Source organism: Zingiber officinale, chromosome 8A (assembly GCF_018446385.1).
Source record: "Zingiber officinale cultivar Zhangliang chromosome 8A, Zo_v1.1, whole genome shotgun sequence".
Classification (NCBI taxonomy): domain Eukaryota; kingdom Viridiplantae; phylum Streptophyta; class Magnoliopsida; order Zingiberales; family Zingiberaceae; genus Zingiber; species Zingiber officinale.
The window spans coordinates 60,935,225-60,961,541 of NC_056000.1; the positions used below are offsets into that span (position 1 = coordinate 60,935,225).

At 34.5% G+C, this 26,317-nt stretch overlaps 1 protein-coding gene across 1 annotated transcript in view; it reads left to right on the forward strand.

Annotated features, from left to right (window-relative positions):
• LOC122009220 (protein ILITYHIA-like) overlaps positions 1-25,464 on the forward strand; it is a 33,817-nt gene extending 8,353 nt beyond the window's left edge. Inside the window, exons 9-60 of the mRNA XM_042565298.1 lie at positions 2,251-2,327; positions 2,440-2,476; positions 2,564-2,730; positions 3,161-3,344; positions 3,624-3,701; positions 4,032-4,151; positions 4,235-4,294; positions 5,086-5,211; positions 5,291-5,390; positions 5,458-5,636; positions 5,842-6,141; positions 6,252-6,368; positions 6,462-6,563; positions 6,650-6,799; positions 7,578-7,742; positions 7,823-7,999; positions 11,984-12,106; positions 12,226-12,306; positions 12,427-12,543; positions 12,759-12,931; positions 14,394-14,471; positions 14,550-14,697; positions 14,902-15,024; positions 15,120-15,176; positions 15,256-15,366; positions 15,439-15,630; positions 15,717-15,890; positions 16,817-16,927; positions 17,004-17,073; positions 17,135-17,213; positions 17,321-17,423; positions 17,494-17,664; positions 17,784-17,906; positions 17,981-18,094; positions 18,493-18,599; positions 18,682-18,733; positions 18,811-18,917; positions 19,011-19,070; positions 19,158-19,272; positions 20,008-20,118; positions 20,194-20,331; positions 20,409-20,531; positions 20,628-20,699; positions 20,929-21,041; positions 22,487-22,645; positions 22,727-22,823; positions 22,897-23,079; positions 23,324-23,518; positions 23,603-23,773; positions 23,869-24,001; positions 24,292-24,367; positions 25,073-25,464. Coding sequence (XP_042421232.1) covers positions 2,251-2,327; positions 2,440-2,476; positions 2,564-2,730; positions 3,161-3,344; positions 3,624-3,701; positions 4,032-4,151; positions 4,235-4,294; positions 5,086-5,211; positions 5,291-5,390; positions 5,458-5,636; positions 5,842-6,141; positions 6,252-6,368; positions 6,462-6,563; positions 6,650-6,799; positions 7,578-7,742; positions 7,823-7,999; positions 11,984-12,106; positions 12,226-12,306; positions 12,427-12,543; positions 12,759-12,931; positions 14,394-14,471; positions 14,550-14,697; positions 14,902-15,024; positions 15,120-15,176; positions 15,256-15,366; positions 15,439-15,630; positions 15,717-15,890; positions 16,817-16,927; positions 17,004-17,073; positions 17,135-17,213; positions 17,321-17,423; positions 17,494-17,664; positions 17,784-17,906; positions 17,981-18,094; positions 18,493-18,599; positions 18,682-18,733; positions 18,811-18,917; positions 19,011-19,070; positions 19,158-19,272; positions 20,008-20,118; positions 20,194-20,331; positions 20,409-20,531; positions 20,628-20,699; positions 20,929-21,041; positions 22,487-22,645; positions 22,727-22,823; positions 22,897-23,079; positions 23,324-23,518; positions 23,603-23,773; positions 23,869-24,001; positions 24,292-24,367; positions 25,073-25,115 — 6,342 coding nt within the window. The 3' untranslated portion in view covers positions 25,116-25,464. The remainder of the gene's footprint in view (positions 1-2,250; positions 2,328-2,439; positions 2,477-2,563; positions 2,731-3,160; positions 3,345-3,623; positions 3,702-4,031; positions 4,152-4,234; positions 4,295-5,085; positions 5,212-5,290; positions 5,391-5,457; positions 5,637-5,841; positions 6,142-6,251; positions 6,369-6,461; positions 6,564-6,649; positions 6,800-7,577; positions 7,743-7,822; positions 8,000-11,983; positions 12,107-12,225; positions 12,307-12,426; positions 12,544-12,758; positions 12,932-14,393; positions 14,472-14,549; positions 14,698-14,901; positions 15,025-15,119; positions 15,177-15,255; positions 15,367-15,438; positions 15,631-15,716; positions 15,891-16,816; positions 16,928-17,003; positions 17,074-17,134; positions 17,214-17,320; positions 17,424-17,493; positions 17,665-17,783; positions 17,907-17,980; positions 18,095-18,492; positions 18,600-18,681; positions 18,734-18,810; positions 18,918-19,010; positions 19,071-19,157; positions 19,273-20,007; positions 20,119-20,193; positions 20,332-20,408; positions 20,532-20,627; positions 20,700-20,928; positions 21,042-22,486; positions 22,646-22,726; positions 22,824-22,896; positions 23,080-23,323; positions 23,519-23,602; positions 23,774-23,868; positions 24,002-24,291; positions 24,368-25,072) is intronic.
• The last annotated feature ends 853 nt before the right edge of the window (positions 25,465-26,317 follow it).

A 26,317-nucleotide genomic window follows, 5' to 3' on the forward strand; every position in this document is an offset into this window, starting at 1 on the left:
CCAGACAAAAGATCTTGGCAAACTCAAATACTTTCTAGGGATAGAAGTGGCACAGTCTAAAGATGGGATCATTATATCCCAAAGGAAGTATGCAATGGATATTCTGGAAGAAACAGGAATGTTAAACTCAAAGACAGTCGACAATCCCATGGATCCTAATGTCAAGCTCCTACCAAATCAGGGGGAGCCTCTTTCAGATCCTGAACGGTACAGGCGATTGGTAGGGAAACTAAGCTACCTTACTGTTACTCGTCCGGATATCTCATTTGCAGTGAGTGTAGTAAGTCAGTTTCTTAGCTCTCCATGCAAAGAACATTGGGATGCAGTGACTCGCATTGTTCGATATATCAGGGGAGCACCAGGAAAGGGTCTTTTATATGAAGACAAAGGACATACTGAAGTCGTAGGATATTCTGATGCAGATTGGGCAGGATCTCCCTCTGATAGAAGGTCCACTTCTGGATTTTGTATATTTGTCGGAGGTAATCTTATTTCTTGGAAAAGCAAGAAACAAAATGTTGTGGCAAGATCCAGTGCAGAGGCAGAATATCGAGCTATGGCTATTGCTAGTCAAGAGCTTATATGGTTAAAACAGTTGCTTCAGGAACTAAGGTTTGGAGAGGTTACACAAATGTCACTCATATGTGACAACAAAGCTGCTATGCATATTGCCTCAAATCCAGTCTTCCATGAGAGAACAAAGCATATTGAAGTTGACTGTCACTTTGTCAGAGAGAAAGTCATATCCGGAGAAATATCTACTAGTTTTGTCAACTCAAATGATCAGCTAGCAGATATATTTACTAAATCACTTAGAGGTCCCCGGATTGACTACATATGTAACAAGCTTGGTATATATGATCTATATTCTCAAGCTTGAGGGGGAGTGTTAGAATAAGTAAAAGGGTATTTGAGTCTTTTGGTCCTATTTCGTTTTCTATATAAAGGCCTAACTCATGGGGGTTTAACGAATATGAGATTCTAGGTTTTACTTTGAACATATAATATGTAAGCATTTGATATTATCAATGGTGTAATGGGGCAAAAGAAAAAGGTGACACTTTGTACTCTTGAGAAAGTACTTTATTTGTGGTTATATGGCTTCATTGGTCAAGCAACATTTGATTGACAGTTTGAAGATTATCGGTACCTTCATTACAAGCTAGAATAGGATTACTAAGTATCTATGTAATCTTTGTAATTGAAAAATCTATGTTTTTGCAAACTTAAGCCTTTTATTTATTTATTCATTCCGTTAAAGGTCTTACATTAATTTTTTACACCTTTCAGATTGTAAATATGTTATCAAACATTTTCTGTCCTTCTGGTACACCTTAAAATTGTTGTTTTTTTTTTTTTGGGGGGGGGGGGGGATTGGTACATGACATTTTTTTTGTTAATATTGAGAATCTGTGCTCCTCTTTATACTTTTTCCCAATGGTTTGTTATGAATTGATTTTTTTAAAGTGCTCTATTCTACAGTATGTAGAATAATCTTAAGTTGCATCTCTTGCAAACACTTATGTTCTCTGTAGGAACATTGCGTCAAAAGGTTGTATCACTAATATATGCTTATACAAGTTAACTTGGATGAATGAGTATATGCTAGGAAATATAAAGTTAAACATTGTGGTATCATAGTAAAAATGAAGAACATTGCATCTGTAGGAACATTGCGTCAAAAGGTTGTATCACTAATATATGCTAATACAAATTAAATTGGAAGAATGAGTATATGCTTGGAAATATAAACTTAAACATTGTGGTATCATAATAAAAATGAAGAAGAAATAAGTATGTGAAAGAAAATGAAATAGAAAAACCGTTTTCATTGCATTCAGACGCTAGTTGATAATGTATTGTGTACTTCTCTTCAGTGTTTTGTTATGAATTGGTTTTTTAAAGTGTTCTATTCTACATTATGTAGAATAATCTTTAGTTATATCTCTTTCAGACACTTATGTTCTCTGTAAGAACATCACTTCAAAAGGTTGCATCACTGATATATGCCTATACTAGTAAATTGCAAGAATGACTATATGCTTGGAAATATAAAGTTATAACATTGCGGTATCATAATCAAAATAAAGAAGAAATAAGTATGAGAAAAAAAAATTAAATAAAAAAACTATTTTCACTGCATTCAGACACTAGTCTATAATGTATTGTTTACTGCCTTGATGATGATGATATATCACATAGTGGTTCACTGTCGGTGTTCTTCTCATGGCTTGTTAATTTGTTTTACAGGTAGCAAAACTGATAAATGAAGATTGCATTGCTTGTATAGATCTACTCGAGGTTCTGCTTGTGGACCATTTTCAAAGGTTTACATTATTTGTTAATGTTTATGAAATATAGTTCATGTTTATTTTTTTTTATTTTTTATATTTTGTGGAAATCTGTTAGGGGAATGATTCAGTGGTTTACTTTTTGTAGGGTCTCAGAGTCCTTGTCTATTAGGTCCTTGTCACAGGTACTCATAAATGCTTTTTAGAATTTGTTGATGATTTTATTCTCTGTGATCTTTTTACTTAGTAGTGCCTTTTGATTTGTGTTGCAGCTGCTAGTCTATCTAATTTGTCATCCTAGTTGGGATGTTCGGAAGGTTGCTTATGAAGCTACCTGCAAAATTAGCTCTTCTTCGGCAATTTTGGTGGAAAATCTTCTTCTTGAATATAGGTCGTGGTTGTCTTTAGTTACTGAGAAAATTTCACAATTGAAGCTTACGTAAGTGCTGTGTTTCTTACTAAATCTCTGTTCTCTTTGTAATTGAGCATGTGGTCAATTGTGGTCTACTCTGCCTCCAAAATCTAAACGATTGCCTTTGTAAGGGTGAGGCATATGGACACCTAGATTTGCTTAACCCCATGTTGCCGCTTGATATTGTGATGTGTTTGACACTTAGATGCATGCTATATGATGCTTGTACTCTAGTCAGAGTCGTACAATGTTTAAGCTTCTTTGATTGAGTATTTGCTCTTTATATTTCTCTTATAGTTCTACCTTTTGGTTTGTTTTCATTGCCTAACTGTTACTAGTGTTTGTTTTCACTATATCTAGTTGAATGTCACTGTACCTAACTTCTTATGCCAATTACTAGTTTCTTATTTGATTAATTTTCTCAATTAACTTCCTAAGATGATGCATTCATGGTCAGTGACACAGAGAGTTGGCATGAGGCACAAATACCAAATCTACCATCCGTTGAATTGTTGGTGAAATGTTTGCTTCTTATCGCGCCTGCAGCTGTTTCTGGTTTCCGCGGTTCATATTCCCAGCTGATATTTTGCTCACATCACCCTTGCATTGCCAACAATGGTATACGTAACCAAGTATGGAAGGTAGGTGCTTTCTTTCTTTTTTTTTTGTTCATGTTGGTGTTGCTGATTTGGCCTTTGTAAAATACTATATTGGACATGTTTGAGAGTTCCCTTGTCTAATTATCTATTGCAACATCTATTCCTAGTGCCTCATTGAAACCATTTGCTCTATGTTGCACTTTGATACCACTTTTGGCTTTCACTCTGTATGACAATTTTTTTTTTTCAATTCTTGATTTTCATAATTAGTGGGTAGGTTATACTTGGAATTGATGTTAACTAAAAGCTAAACATTTTTAGAGGCTTCAAAGGAATTTGCAGAGACATGGTTATAACATAGTGGATATTGTGGCTGTGAATCTTGAGCCAATATGCAAGGTAATGCCTTTTGCCAATCTTCTGATTTTCATTCTGTAGTACTTTGTCTATGCTTTAGGTGTTGATCTGAATATGAAAAACAACTGATGATCTGCAATCATGTAGCTATCAGTGGCTGGTTTACTTGTAGCCATATCAAAAAAACAGATATTGATATTTGTAATGTTTAGTTTTACTAAAATATTAAATTTTAAATTTGTATTGTACAGACCATAAATGTCATTGTATTTTTCTCACATTAAAAACTAGATAGATTATATTTTTGTTGAGCAGTTTCTTTTTTTTTTTCCATTTCCTTGGATTTTTCATATGCTATTATTATCCTTTTAGGATTTGCTTGGGTCTACTGGACTCTTTAGTTCAAGCACACTAGAACAGCTTGCAGCCACACGTTCTCTATCAACATTAATGACTATATCCCCAAATGATTTGTTCATTGAATTTGAAAATGTAAGTCTCTTTGTTGTTTTATTGATGCAATATTATATTTTCTATACGATTCTTAACTCATTGCATTTGTTTTGCATTTTCAGCACTTTAGCAGTCTCCTAGATCATTCATTACATGATATGCTCACAGAAAATGATATTAAGGTGAGATAGTCGATGATTATTTTAGGTCATCTGACTGTTTTCAGTTTCTTCATGTTGTCGTGCAAATAATTCTTCCTCTGAGTTAATTATAATTTATAGCAAATAGCATGATCCACTATGATTGCCTTAAGCATTTTGTTCTTATTATCAAGATTCTAAATTCAACCACACAAACATTCTCCAGTTTCAACATATTGCACTTTTTAGTTATTTCATTATGCAGACACTATCTTTTCTGAACGTTTTTAATCACCATGCTGTTCTTTTACTCTTGATCCGTAAAATTTGGTTTCTGTTTGGCATGTAAACACATTTGAAGTTAAATTGATTCATGATGTGAAGTAATGCTATCTGATTTGAAATGCATTTGTGGTTTATTAAAGGTCGAAAAATGATCTTTGTGTTTTTATTGTCATTGAGTGTCCACATGATCACTTATTTTGTTACTACAAGGGCATGGAGTTTGTTCATTCTTCGTAAGTTAATTGGATTTCTCACTTAAATTTTGTCCCACTTACTAGCTGGGAGTCTGGTGAACTTGTGCAAATGTAACATTGAAATAAAATTTGTAAAATTTACAAAAAAAAAAAAACACCTCTATTGGTACTCTCACCTGAGTACATTTTCAAATAAGTTTACCATTTTGAAGATTTTACAAAATTGTGTTATCTTGGCGTATTCTACTTTATAAGTTCATTTTTCCGACTTTTTCTCCCAACTCCATTTTGGTCTAAATATGATCATAACATAATAAAAGTTAGCAGCTGTTTTATCTTTGTATGCTTTTTTAGATATTTTATACACCAGAAGGGCAATTATCTACTGAACAAGGAGTTTATGTTGCTGAAACTATTGCTGCTAAAAATTCTAGGCAACCAAAAGGCCGTTTTAAGGTTTATGGCGAACAAGATGGATTGGTATGCTTACATGACTTAACCTGTACTTTATCAAGAGTGTAATTTTTGCAAAATTAAATATTTCCTTCCCTTATCAAAGGGGAATGCACCAACTGACCTTTCAGTACAAAGAGAGACAAGTAAAAAGGAATCCATAAACACGGTGAAGAGAGACACAGGAAAGGGTAGCAAGAAGAATGGTAAATCTTATTGAAGACAGGATTGTTTTGCTACTGATGTTGAATAGTAACATGTAAGTTTTTATAGTTCATGCGGAGAAGGCAAAGACTGCCAAGGAGGAAGCGAGGGAATTGTTGCTGAAGGAGGAAACAGTTATTCGTCACAGGGTTAAGCTTATTCAGAAAAATCTGTCAGTTATGCTTAGGACTCTTGGTCAGATGGCTATTGCTAATCCAATATTTACTCATGGCCAGCTACCTACACTAGTAAGTGATTGTATATATATATATTTTTTGCCTTCCTACTTCAAGATTGCTTATAGGTACTGTGAAAGTGTTTTTTTTTTCGTAATCTATCAATTGAATTAATGGTCATTAGTGACTTGTGCTTTTTAGTTACTAGCTAAACAATTGTTGCAACAGAGATTTAGTTTGGCCATTTTATTTCTTATCCTCAAACAATCTGCTGCAGGTGAAATACGTTGATCCGTTACTGCACTCATCAATTGTTGGAGATGCAGCATTTGAGACTATGCTAAATCTTGCTCACTGTCTAGCCCCACCTCTTTCTATCTGGGCACACGAGATAGCTGCTGCTTTGCGTTTAATTTCTGCAAAAGATGTACATGTAGTCTTGGAACTTACCCCACCCGTTGAAGGTCAAGTTCCCAAACGCCCTTCATTGGGTATTTTTGAGCAAATAGTTAATGGCCTGTTAGTGTCATGTAAAGATGGACCGCTTCCAGCAGACTCCTTTACCTTTATATTTCCGGTATATTTTTCCTTTACCTTTATATTTCCGGTATATTTTTGTCTAAATTTAGTTATCATCTAACTTTGCTTGTTGCTAGCTATTCTTTTTAATTGCTCCATTTCTTCTAGGTAATCGAGCATATTCTGCTTTCTCCTAAGAAGACTGCACTTCATGATGACTTACTGCACATACTATCTATGCATTTGGATCCTATATTGCCACTCCCTAGGCCACGGATGCTCTTGGTTGGATATGAATACTTTGGTTTTGTAATGATGATTAACCATTTTATATTCTAATTTTATTGTCTCTTGTTGACTCTTCATGGCTTTTTCCAGGTTCTTTATCATGTCCTTGGTGTTATTCCAGCTTATCAGCCATTAATTGGGCCTATGTTGAATGAGTTATGCCTAGGTATCCAAGGTGATGAATTGGCCAAAGTGAGTAAAATGTGCTTTTGTTACTTAAAATTACACATACTATGTTTTTTGATTCTTTTTGTTACTAATATTTCTGTGTAATTTAGGCCCTTTCTGGAGTTTATGCTAAGGATCTGCATGTGCGACTTGCCTGCTTGACTGCTATAAGATGCATTCCTTCTATCCCCGGCCATGTGCTTCGGGATGATGCTTTGGTCACGACCAGTATTTGGATTGCTTTGCATGATCCAGAGAAGGTCGGTGAATCTTTTTCCTCACAATTTAATGTACACAAACTATGCTTATAGCTTCTGCATCAGTTATGTCTTGTTCATCTGGTTTATTTATCAAGATATCTAAATCATTAGATGAGATATGTAAGGTTTATGTTGCTAACCTTTGGTTGACTAATTCTATTGCCAAGGCTGTACATGTAAACCTAATCCATATCTTAGTAATATGCATTGCACTAGCACAACACTTTTATGCTATTAAGAGTTTGATTGAGCTGTATAATGGTCTTCTTGGTTTATAGTGCTGGTCCTCTATTCTGGGCATTGGCTGTGGACCTGAATTTCTTTCTAGTTTTTTTTTCTTTAAACACGATAGTGAAATTTACCATCCATTTCCTAAAACCTTTCTATATAATATCCCCTAATATTGTCTGGTTTGTTGTGTTAGTTGAATGGTCACATTTGTGCCTCACTGGCTTTATATTTTCAACTGAAAAGTTAGGGCTTATCTTGAACTGCTTCATTTACAATACCACGTGGTTCTAATCAAATATTAGACGTCTTTTCACTGTCTGATGTTTTTCTCCAAATTGAGCTTTAACTTAACTCACTTAAAGATGAAATTCTCAGTACAAGTGCAATGGTGATGTTAGAATGCTTTATGTTTGACAAGTTTTTATGCAGTTCTTTTGTGCTGTGTGGGCCTGCCTAGGTTGTGTATTTTTTTTTCAAGATCTTCATCTAGAATTAGCCATTCACATCATCCTACAATTATCAAATCTGTGTTTGTATTTTTCTTCAGGCAGTTACAGTACTTGCAGAGGAAGTTTGGGATAAATATGGGTGTGAATTAGGGATTGATTACTCTGGTATTCTTGATGGACTATCACATGTCAATTACAATGTACGGGTTGCTGCAGCAGAGGCATTAGCTGCAGCCTTGGATGAAAATCCAGATACAATACAAGTAATTCACATGGATACTCACAATGTCTGTTCTAGTGACCATGTGTTGTACCATTATTTGACAAGTTATTCTGTCTTCAGGATACACTTTCTACTTTGTTTTCCCTTTATATTCGAAATTTTGGTATCGGAATCAATATGTCAGATGCTTGCTGGATAGGGAGACAGGGCATTGCATTGGCTCTTCACTCAGCCGCAGATATATTTGGCACAAAAGATCTTCCGGTTGTTATGTCATTTCTGATATCACGTGCTCTGGTAGGTTTCTTTCAAGGCTTTGTGAATTTTATTTTAAGTCGTCTATTCAATTCATTTATGCATCTTATAATGTTGGCTCGTAACTTTGCTATGCATATTATATATTGTTAATCACAATTTTTTTAAACAGAACACTGTGGAGATGTTTAATTGTATTCATAATATTCCATTAATCAATACTATAATTTTTTATGTTGATGGATATATCATTGAATAACTATGGAATAATTTGCTTTTAGCACATCTAGAGTAGTAAATCTCTTTTGTGATCATAGATCTTAAAATTTTGCATGGATGTAAATCTTCGAAAAGTGATAGTCTAAATAAAGTAGATATAATAGTACAAAGGTTTGACAAAGAAAGATTATATTATTAGTGAGAGATTCTGTCCTTGCTGAAACAACTCCTTATCACTATTGACACATGGTATTGGTCAACATTGAAGAAATGTGAGATGATACTAGTGGTGATAGGCAAAGTTTAAAATTTCGACCCGTGCCAAGGTTTCAATCTGAGACTGGAATGATACGGTTTCGATATCATATCGTGTCATACCGATACAGTTTGTTGAACCCCATGGTAGTTTTGATGTAATCAGCCAAGTTGGTTAGGTACTGTTTTGTGTTTGATCCCTGTGTCTGAGTGTGCAGGAGCTTAGGAGCGCAGGAAGTCGAGCGAAAGACGCAGCTAGCGAGAAGGATGACACGGGAAGGGAGCCGACGGGCTCGGTGCGTCCGAAGGACGAGAGAGCTGCGGAAGAGTACACCGGTGGGCGAGAAGAACGTGCGCGACGTTCGAGAGACATTAAGCCGGGGTGGAAGACTGCTCGAGAAGAAGGCCAGGAATTGGGTTCGGGTGAGCTCTATTCCGGTTGGCCGTAATCACCCAAAAGATCAGAGCGTCGGAAGTCAAAGCAAAGGAGAAAGTGTGCCTCAAACAGCATTGGAGCGCCTCCACACTGGAGGCGCCTTCAATCTGGTTTGAGGCGCCTCCGACTGGTCAAAATGATCGTTTACGCTGCGGATAAAGTTTTATCCGTTGACCGAGAGGCGCCTTGAACCTTGTTGGAGGCGCCTTGGACTCTCGGGATAGACTTTCTAGGAGCTATATAAAGACTCCTGGAACTAGGAAATATTCAACAACTCAAGCAATCATCTGTGTAGTCTTTCTTAGCAATAGTTCTAAGCTTCCAAAGTGTAAAAGGCTTCTCTGCCTTCAGAGAAGGAGACTTTTCTAGTGCGCGCTTTTCATCGTCCTGGATTAACAACCTTCTTGGTTGTAACCAGGTTAACTCCCCGTCTTCTCTGTCCTTCTGTTTAGCTTTATTGTTTTAGTTATTTTATTATTATCGCTATTGCACTTTTGAGTTGAAAGATCCGAGGAGGATAGTTTTAATTTGTGCAGGCCTCCGCTGCACCTACACAGTTTCGGTATTTTTTTATTTATATATAGTAATTATAAGATAAATATGTTTTTGGTGTATATAAAAATAAGTTGTATATTGATTTATTATAAGTTCTCAATTATTAAATAATTTAATATTATTAGAAAAATAATTAAAAATAGTTTTATTTAAATAGAATTAATATATCAATAATTCAAATTAAAATGGAACTATCTATAATAATAATAATAATAAGTATATAAATTAATACAAGATATTACTTTATATATAATAATAATTATATAAATTAACTATTTATTCATTTAATTAATTATTAATTAAATAATATATATTTTAAATAGTAAAAAAATATTAAGTAAAAAAATTTGAAATAAAAAATATCAGAATATAAATATAATTTATTAGAATTTTATTAAAAAAAATTTAGAATTTTTTAATTTTTTAAAGAATTTTTAAAGATTTTTTTAAAATATTTAAATGAAATTTAAAATAATAAAAAATATATTAGAATATAAATAAGAATTATTATATATTTTTAAAATTTTTAAATGAAATTTAAAACATTATTTTTTTTAGAATATTAATTAATAAAAATTATTAAATTTATTTTAATTTTAAATATATTTTTTATATATTTTATTAGGATAATTTAATTAAGGTTTATCAAAGCCTCTTCGAAATATCACACAGCTTCCTTAGGAATTGTTTAAGTTAATTAAATAAAATAATTAATTATTGAAAAAGATAAAGCTCGCGGACGCGAGATCGCCTGCAATCATCGTCCACGATCCTTGTGGGGGTGTCTGGAGGCACCGGAAGCGTCGCCGGACATGTCCGGCGGTGGTGGAAGGGTCGCCGGAAGCGTCTGGCGACGCCAGTAGAGTCGTCGGACGCTTTTGGCGACGCCTAGGGCGGGTCGGGTTCGGGTTGACCTGGGTTGGCTTAAATATAGGGTTTTGTGGGTTTTGGGGTTAAATCAAATTTTATTTTAAAAATTTATATGTTTTAATGTATGTTTGTATGATAATGATGGAGTATTGAGATAAAAGTGAAGAATTATAGGAAAATAGCCCAAAGTCATTTGAATTAGATTTTCGTTATATGGGTTTGGGTTGATCGGGTTGGTTGGGTTCGGGTTAGGTGTTTTGGGTTGAACTGGGTTGTCGGGTTGGGTTGGGTTAAAAACTCAACCCGACCCAACGCATCCCGCGTCTCCTCCGGCGTCGTCGAGACGGGGACGCCTCCTATGTTGGTTTCGGCCGCCCGGCGGAACGGTAAAAACCGTCCGTGCCGGCGGCACGAAACGACATTTCAACCCATGGTGATAGGCCTTTTGACTATAGCTTTCAAGAAGTAGTGTATAATTCATTTCAGGACCTCTTTTGGTGTCACATTTGTTGGATGGTTGTCGAGAACTGTTCCTACAATGTCTTGCATGCCATCATTGTGCCACATCTTACTATCCAAATAGAATTAGATGCTTTAGCATTTCAACATGGTATTTCAAACCATGGTAAAAACAAGCCAAGCAAAAAAAATGAGGTAAATTGAGGTTCTTGAAAAATTGACATGCCTAAATCAAACCTATAATAACAGAGTTAAATCTAGCCAACCACGTATTCTAATTGTCTACCTCATAGATTTAACTTTATAATCAACTCATCCAGGCGAACTACCTATCTCTTTGATCTTGACATGTTGTGGTGACCCTAAACCCTAACTAGTTATGATGATCGCCCTCACTCTCAATTGACAACAAACACCGCTACCTAACTTTTAGCTTAATCAATATTCACAAAGCATGACACACAACACAACCAAATAATTAATCATACTCCTTCCGCCCCAAGTCGCTTGATGACATTATACCACATTCATCTTAACCTTTGTCCATCCATAATACTACTCAATCATGCCACATATACATTTGTAACAGTCAAACCACTTGATGCATCAATCAGGTTAGTATAGATTTTGATGTGGGATTTTGGACATCATTTGAAATCTCGTATGTACCGGGTCTGGGTGATAAATTATTAAAATTTGATATTACTTTGCATCGAGACAATGTCTCCTATGTCGTGTCAATTATGTAGATGAGTATTATTCCATGTCGTCATTCTACACTTTTTTAACATGTCTCCTAAGTTTTTTTATTTGTTTCCATTGATAATGTCAAAATCATAGCATTTTAGTTGAAAAATAAATATATAATTGTGTTATTTTTTTCTTTATCTCTTTTTTTCTTCTGCCTCCAATTTACCATTGACACTATATATCTAAATGTTGGCACGATATTGAAATAGTATTTTATAGTGAAAAAGCAAAACACTTTATGGCTCAGGACGGTTCGATATTTCAAACCTTGATTTTGGATATAGGTTAGTCATGAATAATATCGTCATTAAGAGGAAAACTATTCCTGTCATATGTTTTTTTCAGTCAAAAAAATTTCTATAAATATATTATATTTCATTGGTTAACTTTCCTTATTGATCCTTATTTACTCATCCATTCTTGATATAATAATTTATACATAATTAAGGATTGAAAAGATTTCTCTTATTCCTTCAATTCAGGCAGATCCTAATATGGATGTCCGTGCAAGAATGATAAATGCAGGCATTAGGATCATTGACAAACATGGAAAAGAGAATGTTCCTTTACTTTTTCCTATTTTTGAGAGTTATTTGAATAAGAAGGTACTCTCATTTTAACTAATTGATTATTTGTTGGATTCAGGATCCCTGTATTTTAAACCTAATAATACTAATGTTTGTCATCAAGAGTCACTAACTCTGTGTTGCTTCTTTGTCTTTAGGTATCTGATGAAGAAAAATATGATCTTGTGAGGGAAGGTGTTGTGATCTTCACTGGAGGTCTTGCGAAACATTTAGCAAAGGTATGAGATTAGTTATAGTAATTTTGGTGGTTTACATATTGCCATTGCTTTCCTTCCTGTTGTAGATTGGTATTTACTATGACTTTACTCTCATTGGCTTACAATTTATACTTGGAGCAGGATGATCCAAAAGTCCACATTGTTGTAGAGAAATTATTGGACGTTCTAAACACTCCCTCAGAGGCCGTGCAACGAGCAGTCTCTGATTGTTTATCTCCATTAATGGCATCTAAACAGGTATTTTTTGTTGCGTTAAAAACTAAGCAGGTAATTTCATTTTGTGTGCAATATTATTTTTTTTTTCCTTTGAAATATTTAATCCTTTGTTTCTTATTGCTTTTTTTCTTGTTTAAGATGTATTTTATAATTGCTTTGGTAATTCTTGTCCTTGTTTTTCTTGTTCAAGATGTATTTTCATTTTCCAATCTTCCTGTGCAATTATTATTCATTAGGAGGACGGCCGGACACTTGCGTCTAAACTCATAGATCGAATGATGAAAAGTGATAGATATGGAGAGCGTCGTGGTGCAGCCTTTGGTCTTGCTGGTGTAGCGAAAGGTTTTGGAATATCTTGCTTGAAAAATTATAGCATTATCACAGCCCTCCATGAAGGCTTACAGGATAGGTGTGTCACCCTTTGTTGTTTATTACTTGGAACTATCAGTTACTTCTTAAAATGTATTTGCTCTTTTGATGGTACATAGCTTCATTGTTGATGCACTTTAACTAAAGAACAAGGTTTATTATTACAATTAATATTGCTTTTTCTCAAGCCTAGCAATATTTTGTTTTTATGTCTCCTTTTTTCAGAAGTATTGATATTTATGATTTATCAATTGCCAATTTGTTGAGTTTATATATATATATATAATAGAGAGCTTCTTGGACATAACATCCTGGGACTAATTAACAATAAGCTTAAGTGGTAGAGGGGTTAAGGGTTGTTTGATTTTTTGAACACAATTTATCTAGCCCAATGGTTGGAAACTCAATATCTTCAAAAGGACTTAATCCACATGATTTATGTTGCAGATTGTGTGGCATGACTATTTGGTGTCAACATTGTGTTAGAGTTGCTATATATATATTTCTCTCTACCGTGTTACTAGTTTCTCTGCTGCGTTATATCTCATTTATGTCATAGCCTTCCTCGGATGAGTGCAATTGATTGAAGCTGTATGGATTGAGGCAAAGATAGTAAAGAATGCACAAAACAAGGTTTAGTAGTCTTGAAAAATCTTACATGGCCTGAAATTTTGTATCATAATATTTCTGTTATGGGTGTTGAAGTGCTTGAGAAATTTGAAGTTTATCATAGCTAGGTTCAAGTGCATGAACAAAACACAACCAAAAAAAAATACCACTTCAACAAACACAAACAACCCCAAAAACACTTAGCCATAAAGTAAAATAGATTGTGGAGGATAAAGAAATGAGAAGGTTGTTTTACCACTGAATATAAAAGAGGAAACAACATTAGCCAAATACATGAAGACTAGGCCTACATCTCCTCTAAAACTGTTAAAGAGTGCATACATGAATCATTATAGTATCTGCAATATCAGGAAGGTGACTTTTAAGCTCGATGAACCATTCTGTTGCAAGGTATAGCTACAAGTGGTTTGATAGATGATGCTTAGTGAAGAGCAAAATACAATGGGTTTTGCCAAGCTTACATGTCTCTTACTGTAACCTGGTCAAGGAGAGCAGATAATTGACATGAAAAATTTGGTATAGCCATAGCTTATAAGAAATCAAAAGCAGGGAGTTTTGATAAGGAGTACATGAAAGGACCCATATGCTCTAATCTTTATACCAAGAATAATCGGAGATTTGATTGATCTTAATTCAATTAGGGATATTCCTTTACAGTGCTCAACATGAGTAAGATATACATTTAACTAAGACCAAAGTGGGAGTAATGGTTTAACTATTACTTATAAAGAAATCTGCTTGTCCTTTTTAATTTAGCCGTTGAGTTTTTTTTTCCCCTCTTTTGAGGTTTTGTGAATTTTCTTCATTTTGACATTGTGTATACATTTCTCACCTATTTTTGTTGCAATTTGACTGTTATATTTTTGTTTTAGAAATTCAGCTAAGTCTCGTGAAGGAGCTTTACTTGGATTTGAGTGCCTTTGTGAAAAGCTTGGTAGATTGTTTGAACCGTAAGTATTCCAAAATTTTAATTTTCAAATATAATAAACAGGCTTGTTTGATGTTGTTATTTTATGTATGTATTCCAGGTATGTCATTCAAATGCTGCCATTGCTTTTGGTTTCTTTTTCTGATCAAGTAGCAGCAGTACGTGAAGCTGCTGAATGTGCTGCTCGAGCAATGATGTCACGTCTTACTGGTTACGGAGTGAAGCTTATTCTCCCTTCACTTCTTAAGGTGCTTTTTCTTTTAAATTTGTCCTAGCTTGAAGTATCCTCTCTTTTTGGCGATCTACATCATTAACACATGGTTATCATCTACTCTTATATTTTTCAGAATGGAGTTATCGGTTGGTTAATATGTTATTGCTGTTGTTTTGAATTGTGTTTTTTTGTGGTTTCACTTCAAGGTCAGTTAGTGACTTGGTTCTAATATCCTCAGGGGCTAGAAGATAAAGCTTGGCGAACCAAGCAAAGTAGTGTGCAGCTTCTGGGTGCTATGGCATACTGTGCACCTGAGCAACTTTCTCAGTGTCTCCCGAAGATTGTTCCCAAACTAACGGAGGTTTCTGACTTGGAAACACAATTGTCTTTAGGTCATGAATCCTCTTTGGTTTGTGAAATTTATTTTAAAGCATCAACTACTAAAATTGATTGCAGATACTGACTGATACACACCCCAAAGTACAGGATGCTGGCCAAACTGCTCTACAGCAGGTAACAATCTTCTCCTCTTTGTCGAACTTCTATGTATCTCTGTTGCTTAAATTGTGTTTTACATGATTTTTTTAATTAGGTTGGCAGCGTCATTAAAAATCCGGAAATATCTGCTCTTGTTCCCACCCTGTTGATGGGTCTAACTGATCCTAATGAGCACACAAAGCATTCTCTAGACATTCTTCTTCAAGTAGGCTAAAGGTTTTGCCAGTTTAATTGTCTTAAACGTTAAGTGCTTTAATACTTTAGGCTATCTTTGCAGACCACTTTCATCAACTCAGTTGATGCTCCATCCTTGGCATTATTGGTACCTATTGTTCATAGAGGCTTAAGGGAGAGAAGTGCTGAGACAAAGAAAAAAGCTGCTCAGATTGCTGGAAATATGTGCTCCTTAGTGACTGAACCTAAGGATATGATACCTTATATAGGATTACTTCTTCCTGAAATTAAAAAGGTGCAAATTCTCAACAATCTTTTTCTTCCTGTTGAAAATGAGATCTCTGAACATGTACTATATTTATCTTCCCTTCTTGCGAACAGGTGTTGGTTGATCCTATTCCAGAAGTTCGGTCAGTGGCAGCTAGGGCTCTTGGATCTCTCATCAAAGGAATGGGCGAAGAGAATTTTCCAAATCTTGTTTCATGGTTATTGGATACATTGAAGTCTGATAGCAGCAATGTTGAGCGTTCTGGAGCAGCACAGGGTCTTAGTGAGGTTTGGATGCTCCATTAATTGTTGAACATAAACATTAAACATAATTTCTTTCCACTCTTCCATGTGTATGACCTTTTGCTATTCTTCTTTTAATGTACTTATAGATTTTGCGCATTACAGGATGGATAGTAGTCAATATCCTCATGGTCTAGTTTTTGACTCATTCATATGATCAAATTCAGGAATTGTTAAGGCAATTGGGAAGTTATGATCACTACATTAGTCATGGATGAACTCACCGGACACATGCAAGACACATTACCATGATGCATATTGTTTGTAGATGACATTGTTTTCGTTGAATGTTGGGTTGTGTAGTTGAATATTGGTGTTTGGAGCATATTTTTATACATTTAATAGTTTTGTTTCTGTCAAATAATTAATAGAATAAAGACTTTAGTTGGTTTCCTTAGTTGTAAACTTTTCGCTTTAGGTTTGCAGGACCAATTAGCTTTATGTAATCAGGAAAGATCATTAATAAAGGAGAATCTTAGTGACAAATGCTTATTAGGATAACTCCTGACATGATTATTGGTTAAGTGACAAGGTAACTTTATTATCACTGTTAATTATCTGGGATTATACTTCATGTATGTGAAATGAAGAATAGAGTTTTTGTGATGTGCAATAACTGTAGAAAATCAAATATAGAGAGTATGCATTTCTGGCAATCTCCCCATCCAAGTTGTCTTGAATTTTAGTGGATAAATTGAATGTTTCATTTTGATTTTTGTTTTGGTCTTTATAGAGGAATTTTTGTTTCCATTCATGTATGGTTTTTTGCTTTTGTTTAACAGGGTAACCTACAGTTTGACCTAAAAGAAACCAGTATAACCAATATTATTTATCAATTGCGCCTAATTTCAAATAATCTTTGATTATCATAATAATTCTGTGTTCAGCAATCACAATTCTTTCTTCTATAGGTTTTGGCTGCTCTTGGGAAGGATTACTTTGAGCGCATTCTTCCTGATATCATCAGAAATTGTTCTCACCAAAAGTCTTCTGTTCGTGATGGGCATTTGACACTTTTTAAGGTAAATTTCTGGTTTATTTGTTTTTTTCATTCTCATTAATCAAGTCAATCCAACACTGTTTACAATGATGACACAGTATTTGCCAAGATCCCTGGGTGTCATCTTTCAGAATTATTTACACGTGGTTCTACCTGCAATTTTGGATGGTATGTTGATTATATTAGTCATAAATTTGTACATTTATCTGATATTTGACTTCTCCTTCAGGGCTTGCTGATGAAAATGAATCTGTTCGTGATGCTGCGCTGAGTGCTGGCCATGTCTTTGTTGAGCATTATGCTACAACGTTTGTTTCTAAACATTTTTACTTACATCTTTATTCTATTTCTTTTTTAAATTTTAATTGGGTATTAAAACTTTACTTCCACTTTTTTGGGGGGATTATCAAACTAGATCTTTACCTTTGTTGCTGCCTGCTGTGGAGGATGGCATTTTTAGTGATAATTGGCGTTTACGACAAAGCTCTATTGAACTTCTTGGCGATCTTCTTTTCAAGGTCTTTATCTGTTTAGATTTTTGTGAATTGTCTTAGGGATCTTTGTGCATAAAGGCTTATGGGTTTGCAGGTTGCCGGAACCTCTGGAAAAGCAATTCTTGAAGGTGGGAGTGATGACGAAGGTGCAAGTACAGAGGCACATGGTCGTGCAATTATTGAGGTACTTGGGCATAAGAAGCGCAATGAAGTTCTTGCTGCAATTTATATGGTTCGTAGTGATATTAGCTTGACTGTACGTCAGGTATGTCATATTTCTTTCTACTGTGTTTTGTTTTCTTGTTGTCACATTACTATTTTGCCACAAACTGACAATGAAGTTAATGTTGTTGAACATGAATATATCTCACATTTTTTATTTAGGCTGCACTGCATGTATGGAAGACTATCGTGGCAAATACTCCCAAGACTCTCAAAGAAATAATGCCAGTCTTAATGGATACTCTGATTTCTTCTCTCGCTTCATCTTCATTAGAAAGACGACAGGTTTGTTTTCTAAAGGAATTGAAGTATTTAGTATGTGCATACTCAACTGAATAACCAATGATCCATCATGTTAGGTTGCTGGAAGAGCACTTGGTGAACTTGTTCGGAAGCTTGGGGAGAGGGTTTTGCCTTCAATTATTCCAATTTTAGCTCAAGGGCTTAAACACCCTGACAGTAGTAAAAGACAAGTGAGTTTATTTTGTTCTGATACTTTCTTGAATGCTCTTAGAATATATCTAACATCATGTGCCTTGGCGATATATACTTTAGCACATGTTTATTTATGTGGACCATTCCACAATTCTTTTAGCATGTGGCTAATAATTCATGAGAATTTAAATTGTTAACAGTGCTAATAAAATGCCATTTAGTATTCTTGAATATACTTCACTTTTTTTTTTGGTTCAGTTTATCAGATAATTCATTTCCATGAATGCTTAAAAATTTGATAGTTTTGTTCATTAAAGTGCTTTATTAAGTGTTCTGTGCTAGTGTTTGAGTCTTCATTTTTATCATGTTTATTCGTGATAGCTAGACTTTGCTTGTGTTAATTATTCTTTATCATGTTCATATTGTGCTTTAAAAGGGTGTATGCATTGGTCTGAGTGAAGTTATGGCGAATGCTGGTAAACACCAATTGCTGAACTTTATGGATGAACTTATCCCTACAATACGTACAGCTCTATGCGATAGGTTTGATTTTCTATTTGCACTTTTTTTTATATGTTGTTGAAAATTTGTTCAACTTGTATGATCACTCTTCAACTTGTTCCAGCATGCAAGAGGTTCGTGAATCAGCTGGCTTGGCATTTAGCACTCTTTACAAGGTTTGCCTATATGTTCTATTTGATGTTCTTGATTTGCCAATTGTATACAAGCTTATAACGAGAATGTCATGTTGCAGAGTGCTGGAATGCAAGCAATTGATGAAATTGTTCCCACACTCCTTCGTGCATTAGAGGGTGATGAAACTTCTGATACAGCACTTGATGGACTCAAACAAATATTGAGGTTATTTAATTATTTGGTGTCTTCATACTTCTTGAGTGAAGGCAAGCAAGCTTGTTTAATTACCCTTGAATCCTCATTTCTTGCCTATTTCAGTGTCAGGACTGCAGCTGTTTTGCCTCACATCTTGCCTAAATTAGTCCAGCTTCCCCTTTCGTGAGTGAACCTTTATGCAGTCTCTCTCATCCGATATAATTAGAGATTGACATGGTAGTTCTTACTAAACCTGTTCATTTTTTCTAGTGCCTTCAATGCTCATGCTTTGGGAGCTTTGGCTGAAGTTGCTGGCACTGGTCTTAATTCACATATTGGAATGATCCTCCCACCGTTAATTATGGCAATGGGTGATGATAATGTGGTAAAACAATTTACGACTTATTAAAAGTTTTGTATTATTTTTCTTAAATATGACCATTTGGCTCTCACAATAGGTGATCAACCTTTTTACTCTTAAAACTTTCTCACATGACTTTTAGGGAGTAATTGTCGTTGGATAAGGTCCAAATCCAATAATTATCTGTTGGGCTTAGGACACTGTCAACATTATTTTTTGAATTCCTATTGGATATTTTCTGTATGGATTTCTTAAATTGAATTTATCTTTGCTCTTTCAAATATCATAATATTTCATCTTAGTAGTAATTATAACCATTATTCATAAATTGATGAAAAATGCAGGATATGTTTTCAGATTAACAAGTGAGGAAAACCAAATGCTTGAATATCTTTTCTAATAATGAAGCATTACTTTTCTTCTGTTAATTCTTTTTCATGAGTTTTTTCTCAGACATTATTAGTCATGCTCTAATTAATCCATTAAATGTATTTGGAAAAGCTATTAGAGTCTCTTTTTAAAAGCATGTACTTTTTTATTTTAACTCATAAAATATTTTTTGTGGCAGCATTCTCTGTTGCGCGACTTACCCAAGCAAATTTGCTTCCTTTATTATGTTTGGTTGATTTATGGATAACTAGGCTTCTTGCACTGTGAAGTGTTCTTATTTATGTGGATTGATTTTAAAGAATATTTGGCCTTCGTAGGCAAAGTTAATATGATAAATTTTGTTTACTAAATTAATTGTCAAATGCTTAGGAAGTTCAAACTTCTGCAAAGAAGGCTGCAGAAACAGTGGTTCTTGTCATTGATGAGGAAGGCATTGACTCCTTGATATCAGAGCTTCTTAAAGGAGTAGCGGATAACCAGGTTTTGTTATGTCAACTTATTTTAACTTATATTGATGGTTTACCTCCTTTAGACAATCAATGATCCTCTGTGCAGGCTTTGATGAGAAGAGGTTCTTCATACTTGATAGGCTATTTTTACAAAAATAGCAAGTTATATTTGGAGGATGAAGCATCCAATATTATATACACACTTGTTACTTTGCTAAGTGATTTTGATTCAGCTACTGTCATGGTAAATTGGAGAAAAGAATATTACATTTGTGCTTATTGTAATTCTTAATGTCAATATACTTATGTTCTATATGACAGGCTGCTTGGGAAGCTTTAGGAAGGGTTGTCGGATCACTCCAAAAGGATGTCCTTTCTTCGTTCATTAAAGTTGTCCGAGATGCTCTCTCTACTGCTCGAGATAAAGAGCGAAGAAAAAGAAAGGTATATCTTTTTTTAATAATGAAGGATACCACCAGAGTGGTGGTATTTTGTTTGAGTCTTGTTGGTGACTATCATACAACTGTGATTTTGTTGCAGGGAGGACCAGTTCTTATTCCTGGACTTTGCATTCCTAAAGCACTTCAGCCTCTGTTGCCTATATTCCTTCAGGTGGCCTTCTTCTGTTGTTAGATTTTCCACATTGGGATATGTTAATAATTGAATTCCTGCACTACTAATTCTTTGTTGTAGTTAAGCTTCTTTTTTTTTTCTTTTTTTCTTTTTTTGAGAGTTTTAGCATCATGAGATTTTTAGCCGACACCGCCTAGTAGGATAAAACTGGGTGGTGGTTGTTATTGTGATTCAAAATCACCCAACTATGGTTCTATATGACTTTCAGGGGCTAATTAATGGATCAGTTGAAATGCGAGAACAAGCTGCTTTGGGGTTAGGCGAGTTGATTGCTCTCACAAGTGAGCAGACACTGAAGGAGTTTGTTGTTCCTGTAACTGGGTATGCATTATTAACAAAAAAAATATTTTTTAAAGTGTGTTTATAAAACAAAATTCATGGCTTTAAATACTCCTGAGTATAAATTTCAAACCCTGACCATATAATCATCTAAAATAACTTGCTTAAGTAGTTAAAGAACAAATTTGCCTGAATGACCATATGATCATCAATAAGCATCACTATACATATATAAAGAAAGTATATGTGAAAACTAAATATGATAATAGCAACCATGTTTCTTGTGCAATAACAAAAAAGATTCAGAAAGAGAAATGGATCAAGTGTACCGAGGAACAATAAGATATCTGCATATTGCTCACCTAGGCATTTACATTTGGGTAATTTGTGGCCTCTTTGCTGCCCGTAACAACATTGCTTTGACAACTATCTTAACAGTTGAGTAACAAACTCCAATCATCAACCTCCAACCAAACTGATTTCATCAAAAATCATTTTCTGTTTCGCCATACAATCATCATAGAAAGAAAAACCAAACTCAAGAGCATGTAACTGTGAATCAACCATAAGAACCATTACTCCACACAAAGAGTGATAATCTGTCAAAACTCCAATGGTGGTATTACTCCAACACCTAATCTGCCAACATATGTTTCTCATCAAGCTGATCCATGATCCAACCAACCAATATACAAAATCAACAAACTGATTGACAACCTCTTCCTATGCCCAAGTTGGCGTTTGGACTTGATCCTTACATGAAGAAACAATGATATGTTTCTGTTATATACCTAAATTGTAAAATTAACTTTTCAGTTATTGCGATAGGTAAATTAGACCATTGAACTTGGTATGCCATTGAATAGATGTAAGATTAATAACAACTAGACTAGCAAGATACAGAAATGTACTATTGGATTTTACACAAATAAATTATGGGCATGAAACTAGAAAATCAGAGTAACAAAATAAGACTTTGATGCAGATGCTTCTTTAGAAGCTAGAAAATAATACATCATTGAGAAGTATATTGCAAAACTTGAAAAATTCCTCATCTTTATTGCTTAGATGCAGAAGTTAGAACAACACACCATACTCACTGATTATCTTGCAAACTAAAGCCCACAGATTAATCAATTCAAATTATTTAAATGGAACGTCATCAACACTCCCAGTCCACATTGTGATCAATATAGTTTTGAGAAACAAAACCATATCAAAACCCCAATTAGACCATTACAACACTTGCCAAAGCATGAGATCATTGTTTATAGTGATGGAAGAGATCAACAACTGAATCTGAACAACGAATCAGTGAGGAGAGATTGATCCTACCTCATTGTGTTTTTTGACCTATGATTTCTGAAGTTCAACATTGTCGCCTCCTTCAGTTACTTTTGCAAATTGAATTTGTTCTTCTGTAATTTACTGTATCAATGTTGCATACCATCTGCTTAATCTTTTGGTCATTTCTCTTGTGAGTGAAGGCCACTTATACGAATTGTTGGAGATCGATTTACTTGGCAAGTGAAAGCTGCTATATTGTCAACTCTGTCTATCATTATTAGTAAAGGGGGGATTGCTCTTAAACCTTTTCTTCCACAACTTCAAACTACATTCATAAAATGCTTGCAAGACAATGCAAGGTGGTATCTCTTGGCGAATTTTTCTTGTAGTCTTTCTTGGATAACACTTTTGCTAAAGGCTTGAATTGATATCAAATACAGGACCGTACGTTCAAGTTCTGCACTTGCCTTAGGAAAACTTAGTGCCCTGAGCACACGAGTAGATCCTCTAGTTAATGACCTTCTATCCACTCTCCAGGTAGGTAGGATTCGTTGATATTGCAAACATTTCAACTGGATTACCACCATTTTGATTAAATATGATTTTTCAGTCATCGGATGGTGGCATCAAGGAAGCTGTTCTCACTGCACTTAAAGGTGTTATTAAGCATGCTGGAAAAAGTGTGAGTGGTGCAATCAGGCTTCGAGCTTCCTCTTTAGTGAGAGCCATGTTGCAACTTGACGATGATGAGGTGCGAAGTTCTGCAGCAAAAGTCATGGGAATTATGTCTCAGGTACAACATCTTTTATGTGATTGATTTTTGGGATTTGTGTCTTGCAAGACGTTTGAAGGTGATTACCAGATTTGGTCTAGCTGTGATATGATAGGTGAATCTTCTACTAGAGAAATACTTGCAACAACTTACTACAAAAGCTTCTTCTTCTTTTTGGTTTCTTTAAATTACTTTATGAGATTTATTTTATACTTTTGTTTTATTTTGCATTGAGGCACTGATATACAATATTATTTATTCTCAGTACATGGAAGATAATGAGTTCCAGGGTCTGCTACAAGTACTTATGGATTTGACTGAATCTGCAACCTGGTTTGTTAGACATGGATCTTTTCTCACATTATCTTCCATCTCTTTGCACAATCCATCCACACTGCACCGAAGTCTGCTCTTTCCATCTTTTATAGATACTCTCAAAGATGCCTTGAAAGATGATAAGGTACAGAACTGTTAGCATTGGTATATGCACTGTTTTTGCTATGTAATTCCAACATCATTCATTTATTGTTGTTTGTGAAAACAGTTCCCAATTCGTGAAACTGCAACCAAGACAATTGGAAGATTACTCTGTTTTCAAGTTGGAAAGGAAGGAAATGTATGTTCACAGCTCATGCAGTCACTTATCTTAGCTTCTCGAGATGACTCGAGTGAGGTCAGAAGAAGAGCACTCTCTGGTATAAAGGCCTATGCAAAGGTATGCATTTAAATGGCTGACTGGCTTTCCCCTAAATCTATAAAGAAACCAGATAGAAATTTGCATTTTTCTGATTGTTTCCTTGATTGCATCAGGTAAATCCTACGGCGGTTACCGCAAGTCTTTCGATTTTAGGCCCAGCTATTGCAGACAGTTTAAAGGATGGGAGTGGCCCAGTGAGACTTGCTGCTGAGCGTTGTGCTCTGCATGTTTTTCAGTTAACAAAAGGTCAGTGTTATGTTGATTTTGTTTATCATAGTTTCTCTTTGGCCTCATGGAATTCTCAGAATTCTTCAACCATTCATTCAGTTTCATTTTAGTAGTAATTTACTCCAGGTTATTTAGGCATTCTACTTCCAAATATACTTCAATCTATAATTATATGTTGTCATATTGAATTGTCTGACTTTAGTCTATGGAACTACATGAAAGCACCATGCTTCAGTGACCTATCACCTTAAAGCATATTATTCTTTGGTTATGTTTTTTTTTATTATGCAACCGATCATTTGTTGTAGGTGGAGACCTCCAATCTACGCAGGGATACATGACCGGATTAGATGCTAGGAGAATTTCAAAGCTTTCTGAAAACAGGTATTTTATTATGGATATGTTTGTCAGCGGTTTTCATTTCAATTGTAATATGTATGAGCATGATTTATTTTGCCATTACAAAGCAGCAGCAACCCTTCTGGTAAACAGGTTTCCTTTTGAGTGTCTTGCTTTTCTTCCATGTTTCTGTATTCCTGATTTGTCTTCTATCCTTGCAAAAATTTCACTTTTAGACTTTCACTGGAGGGAAAATAGAGGGAGAGAAATTTAAGTTTCAAAATTTTATTTTCGAAAAATATAAATACAACTAATTTAAAAATATTTTTTTCAAAAAATATTGAATTTTTGGTGCTGAATTTGATTTCTGAACTGTGCTTTGCTCGCCTGACAGAAACAAATTTAGGCCAAACTAGAGAGATTTTTTACTTCTTTCCGTCCTTTCCTTCCCCCCTATTTTCACCAAAGAAATGGAGGAAAGAAATTATATTGGGTAAATCTTTTTACTCATTTCCTTAGCTTTCACGTTTCTTTCTCTCATAGAAATACTACTTCATAGTTATTAGAAATTTTGTTATATGAGACGCTCATTAGCAAATTCAGTTTCAATGTTATTCCGATCTCAGACAGGTAGTATTAAATCCTGTTATTGTTGTATTGTTCAGGTAATCTCGATTGTTGTTTAAGTCATCATACAATTAGTAATTTAATTATCTATCTTTTATCTATTGTTTTGATTCTATTATGCAGTGACGATAGTGAGAACAGTGAAGATGAGTCTGCGAAGATATGAGATGGCTTCAATTTTTTGGCATTCATTAGAAGAGTTGTGCAGTCTTTCGAGGTCAAGGTATTCTGCAGACTCTTTGCATCTAAAACACAGAAGTTATTGAAATGCCATGTCACATTTTCTTTCTGATATGTTGTCTAGTTCTACATTTTTGCAGCCATAGAAATATTTTACAAATGTAGGCAGGCATGTGGCAATTTTGTTTGCTCTGATATACTGGCATCCTCTACCATGTGCATTGCTATTTAATTGTTGTATATGTTTTAGCTACCTGTTATGCTTGTTAACATAAATCTTGTTAATTATTTTTTTTTTAAAAAAATGTTTAATGAAAGTTTTTTTTTTTTCAAAATTTTGTATTATTGTTTTAGAATTCTAGAGCTTATTTAAGCATGAACAGAAACTTAAATAAATCAATCTCTACATATTTTGTATGAGTATGAAAATTAAATTTGTTGTAAGATATTGTACCAATAATGTCGTTATATCTTAGGTGTTGTATTTGTGGAAAGGTGTAGTTCAAAAAAAAAAATTTAAGTTAGATGATCTGCTTTATATTCAACATTAATGTTAACGAATAGAGAATAGGTTACATTTTAGAATATTATAAAATAAAAATTTATCTAATAAATATTAGATATCTCTACTGGTAGAACCTTTAAGTTACAGCAATCTGTATCACTGTAAATTAGTGCCTTCGATTTCTTTTAGTGGCAATATGTATAAATTAAGTGGCACAATTTATAGCCAAGGCAATCGCAGACAATATGAAATTGCATGGGAGGTTGAAGAATCCATGCCCGAGTGAGATGCCAAAGCATGAGCAAAGCCCTCCATGTGTGTTTTTTTTTTAAAAAATCGGATGTGCAAGCCTCTGGTTAGACTAAGCCCGAAGGCGGACGGTTTTCCCTCCATTCGAAAACGCAAAGGCTGCTGATATGGCAGTCGAACAATCTCCGTAGTTCAAGCATACAACTCTTGACGTGGCAGTGCACCAAGAATTATATATATATATATATATCAAACGAGGTAAATCATCACGGAGACATTTGTCAGATAATAGGTACCCAATATTGAGGAGAGTGGATCATGTATTTTTTGAAAATAGGGTAATTTTATAAATTTAAAATAAAATTTCAATAGAAAAATTAAATTGAAAAGAACACAAAAAAAAAAAATCAATCGATTTTACTTGATTCAGAATT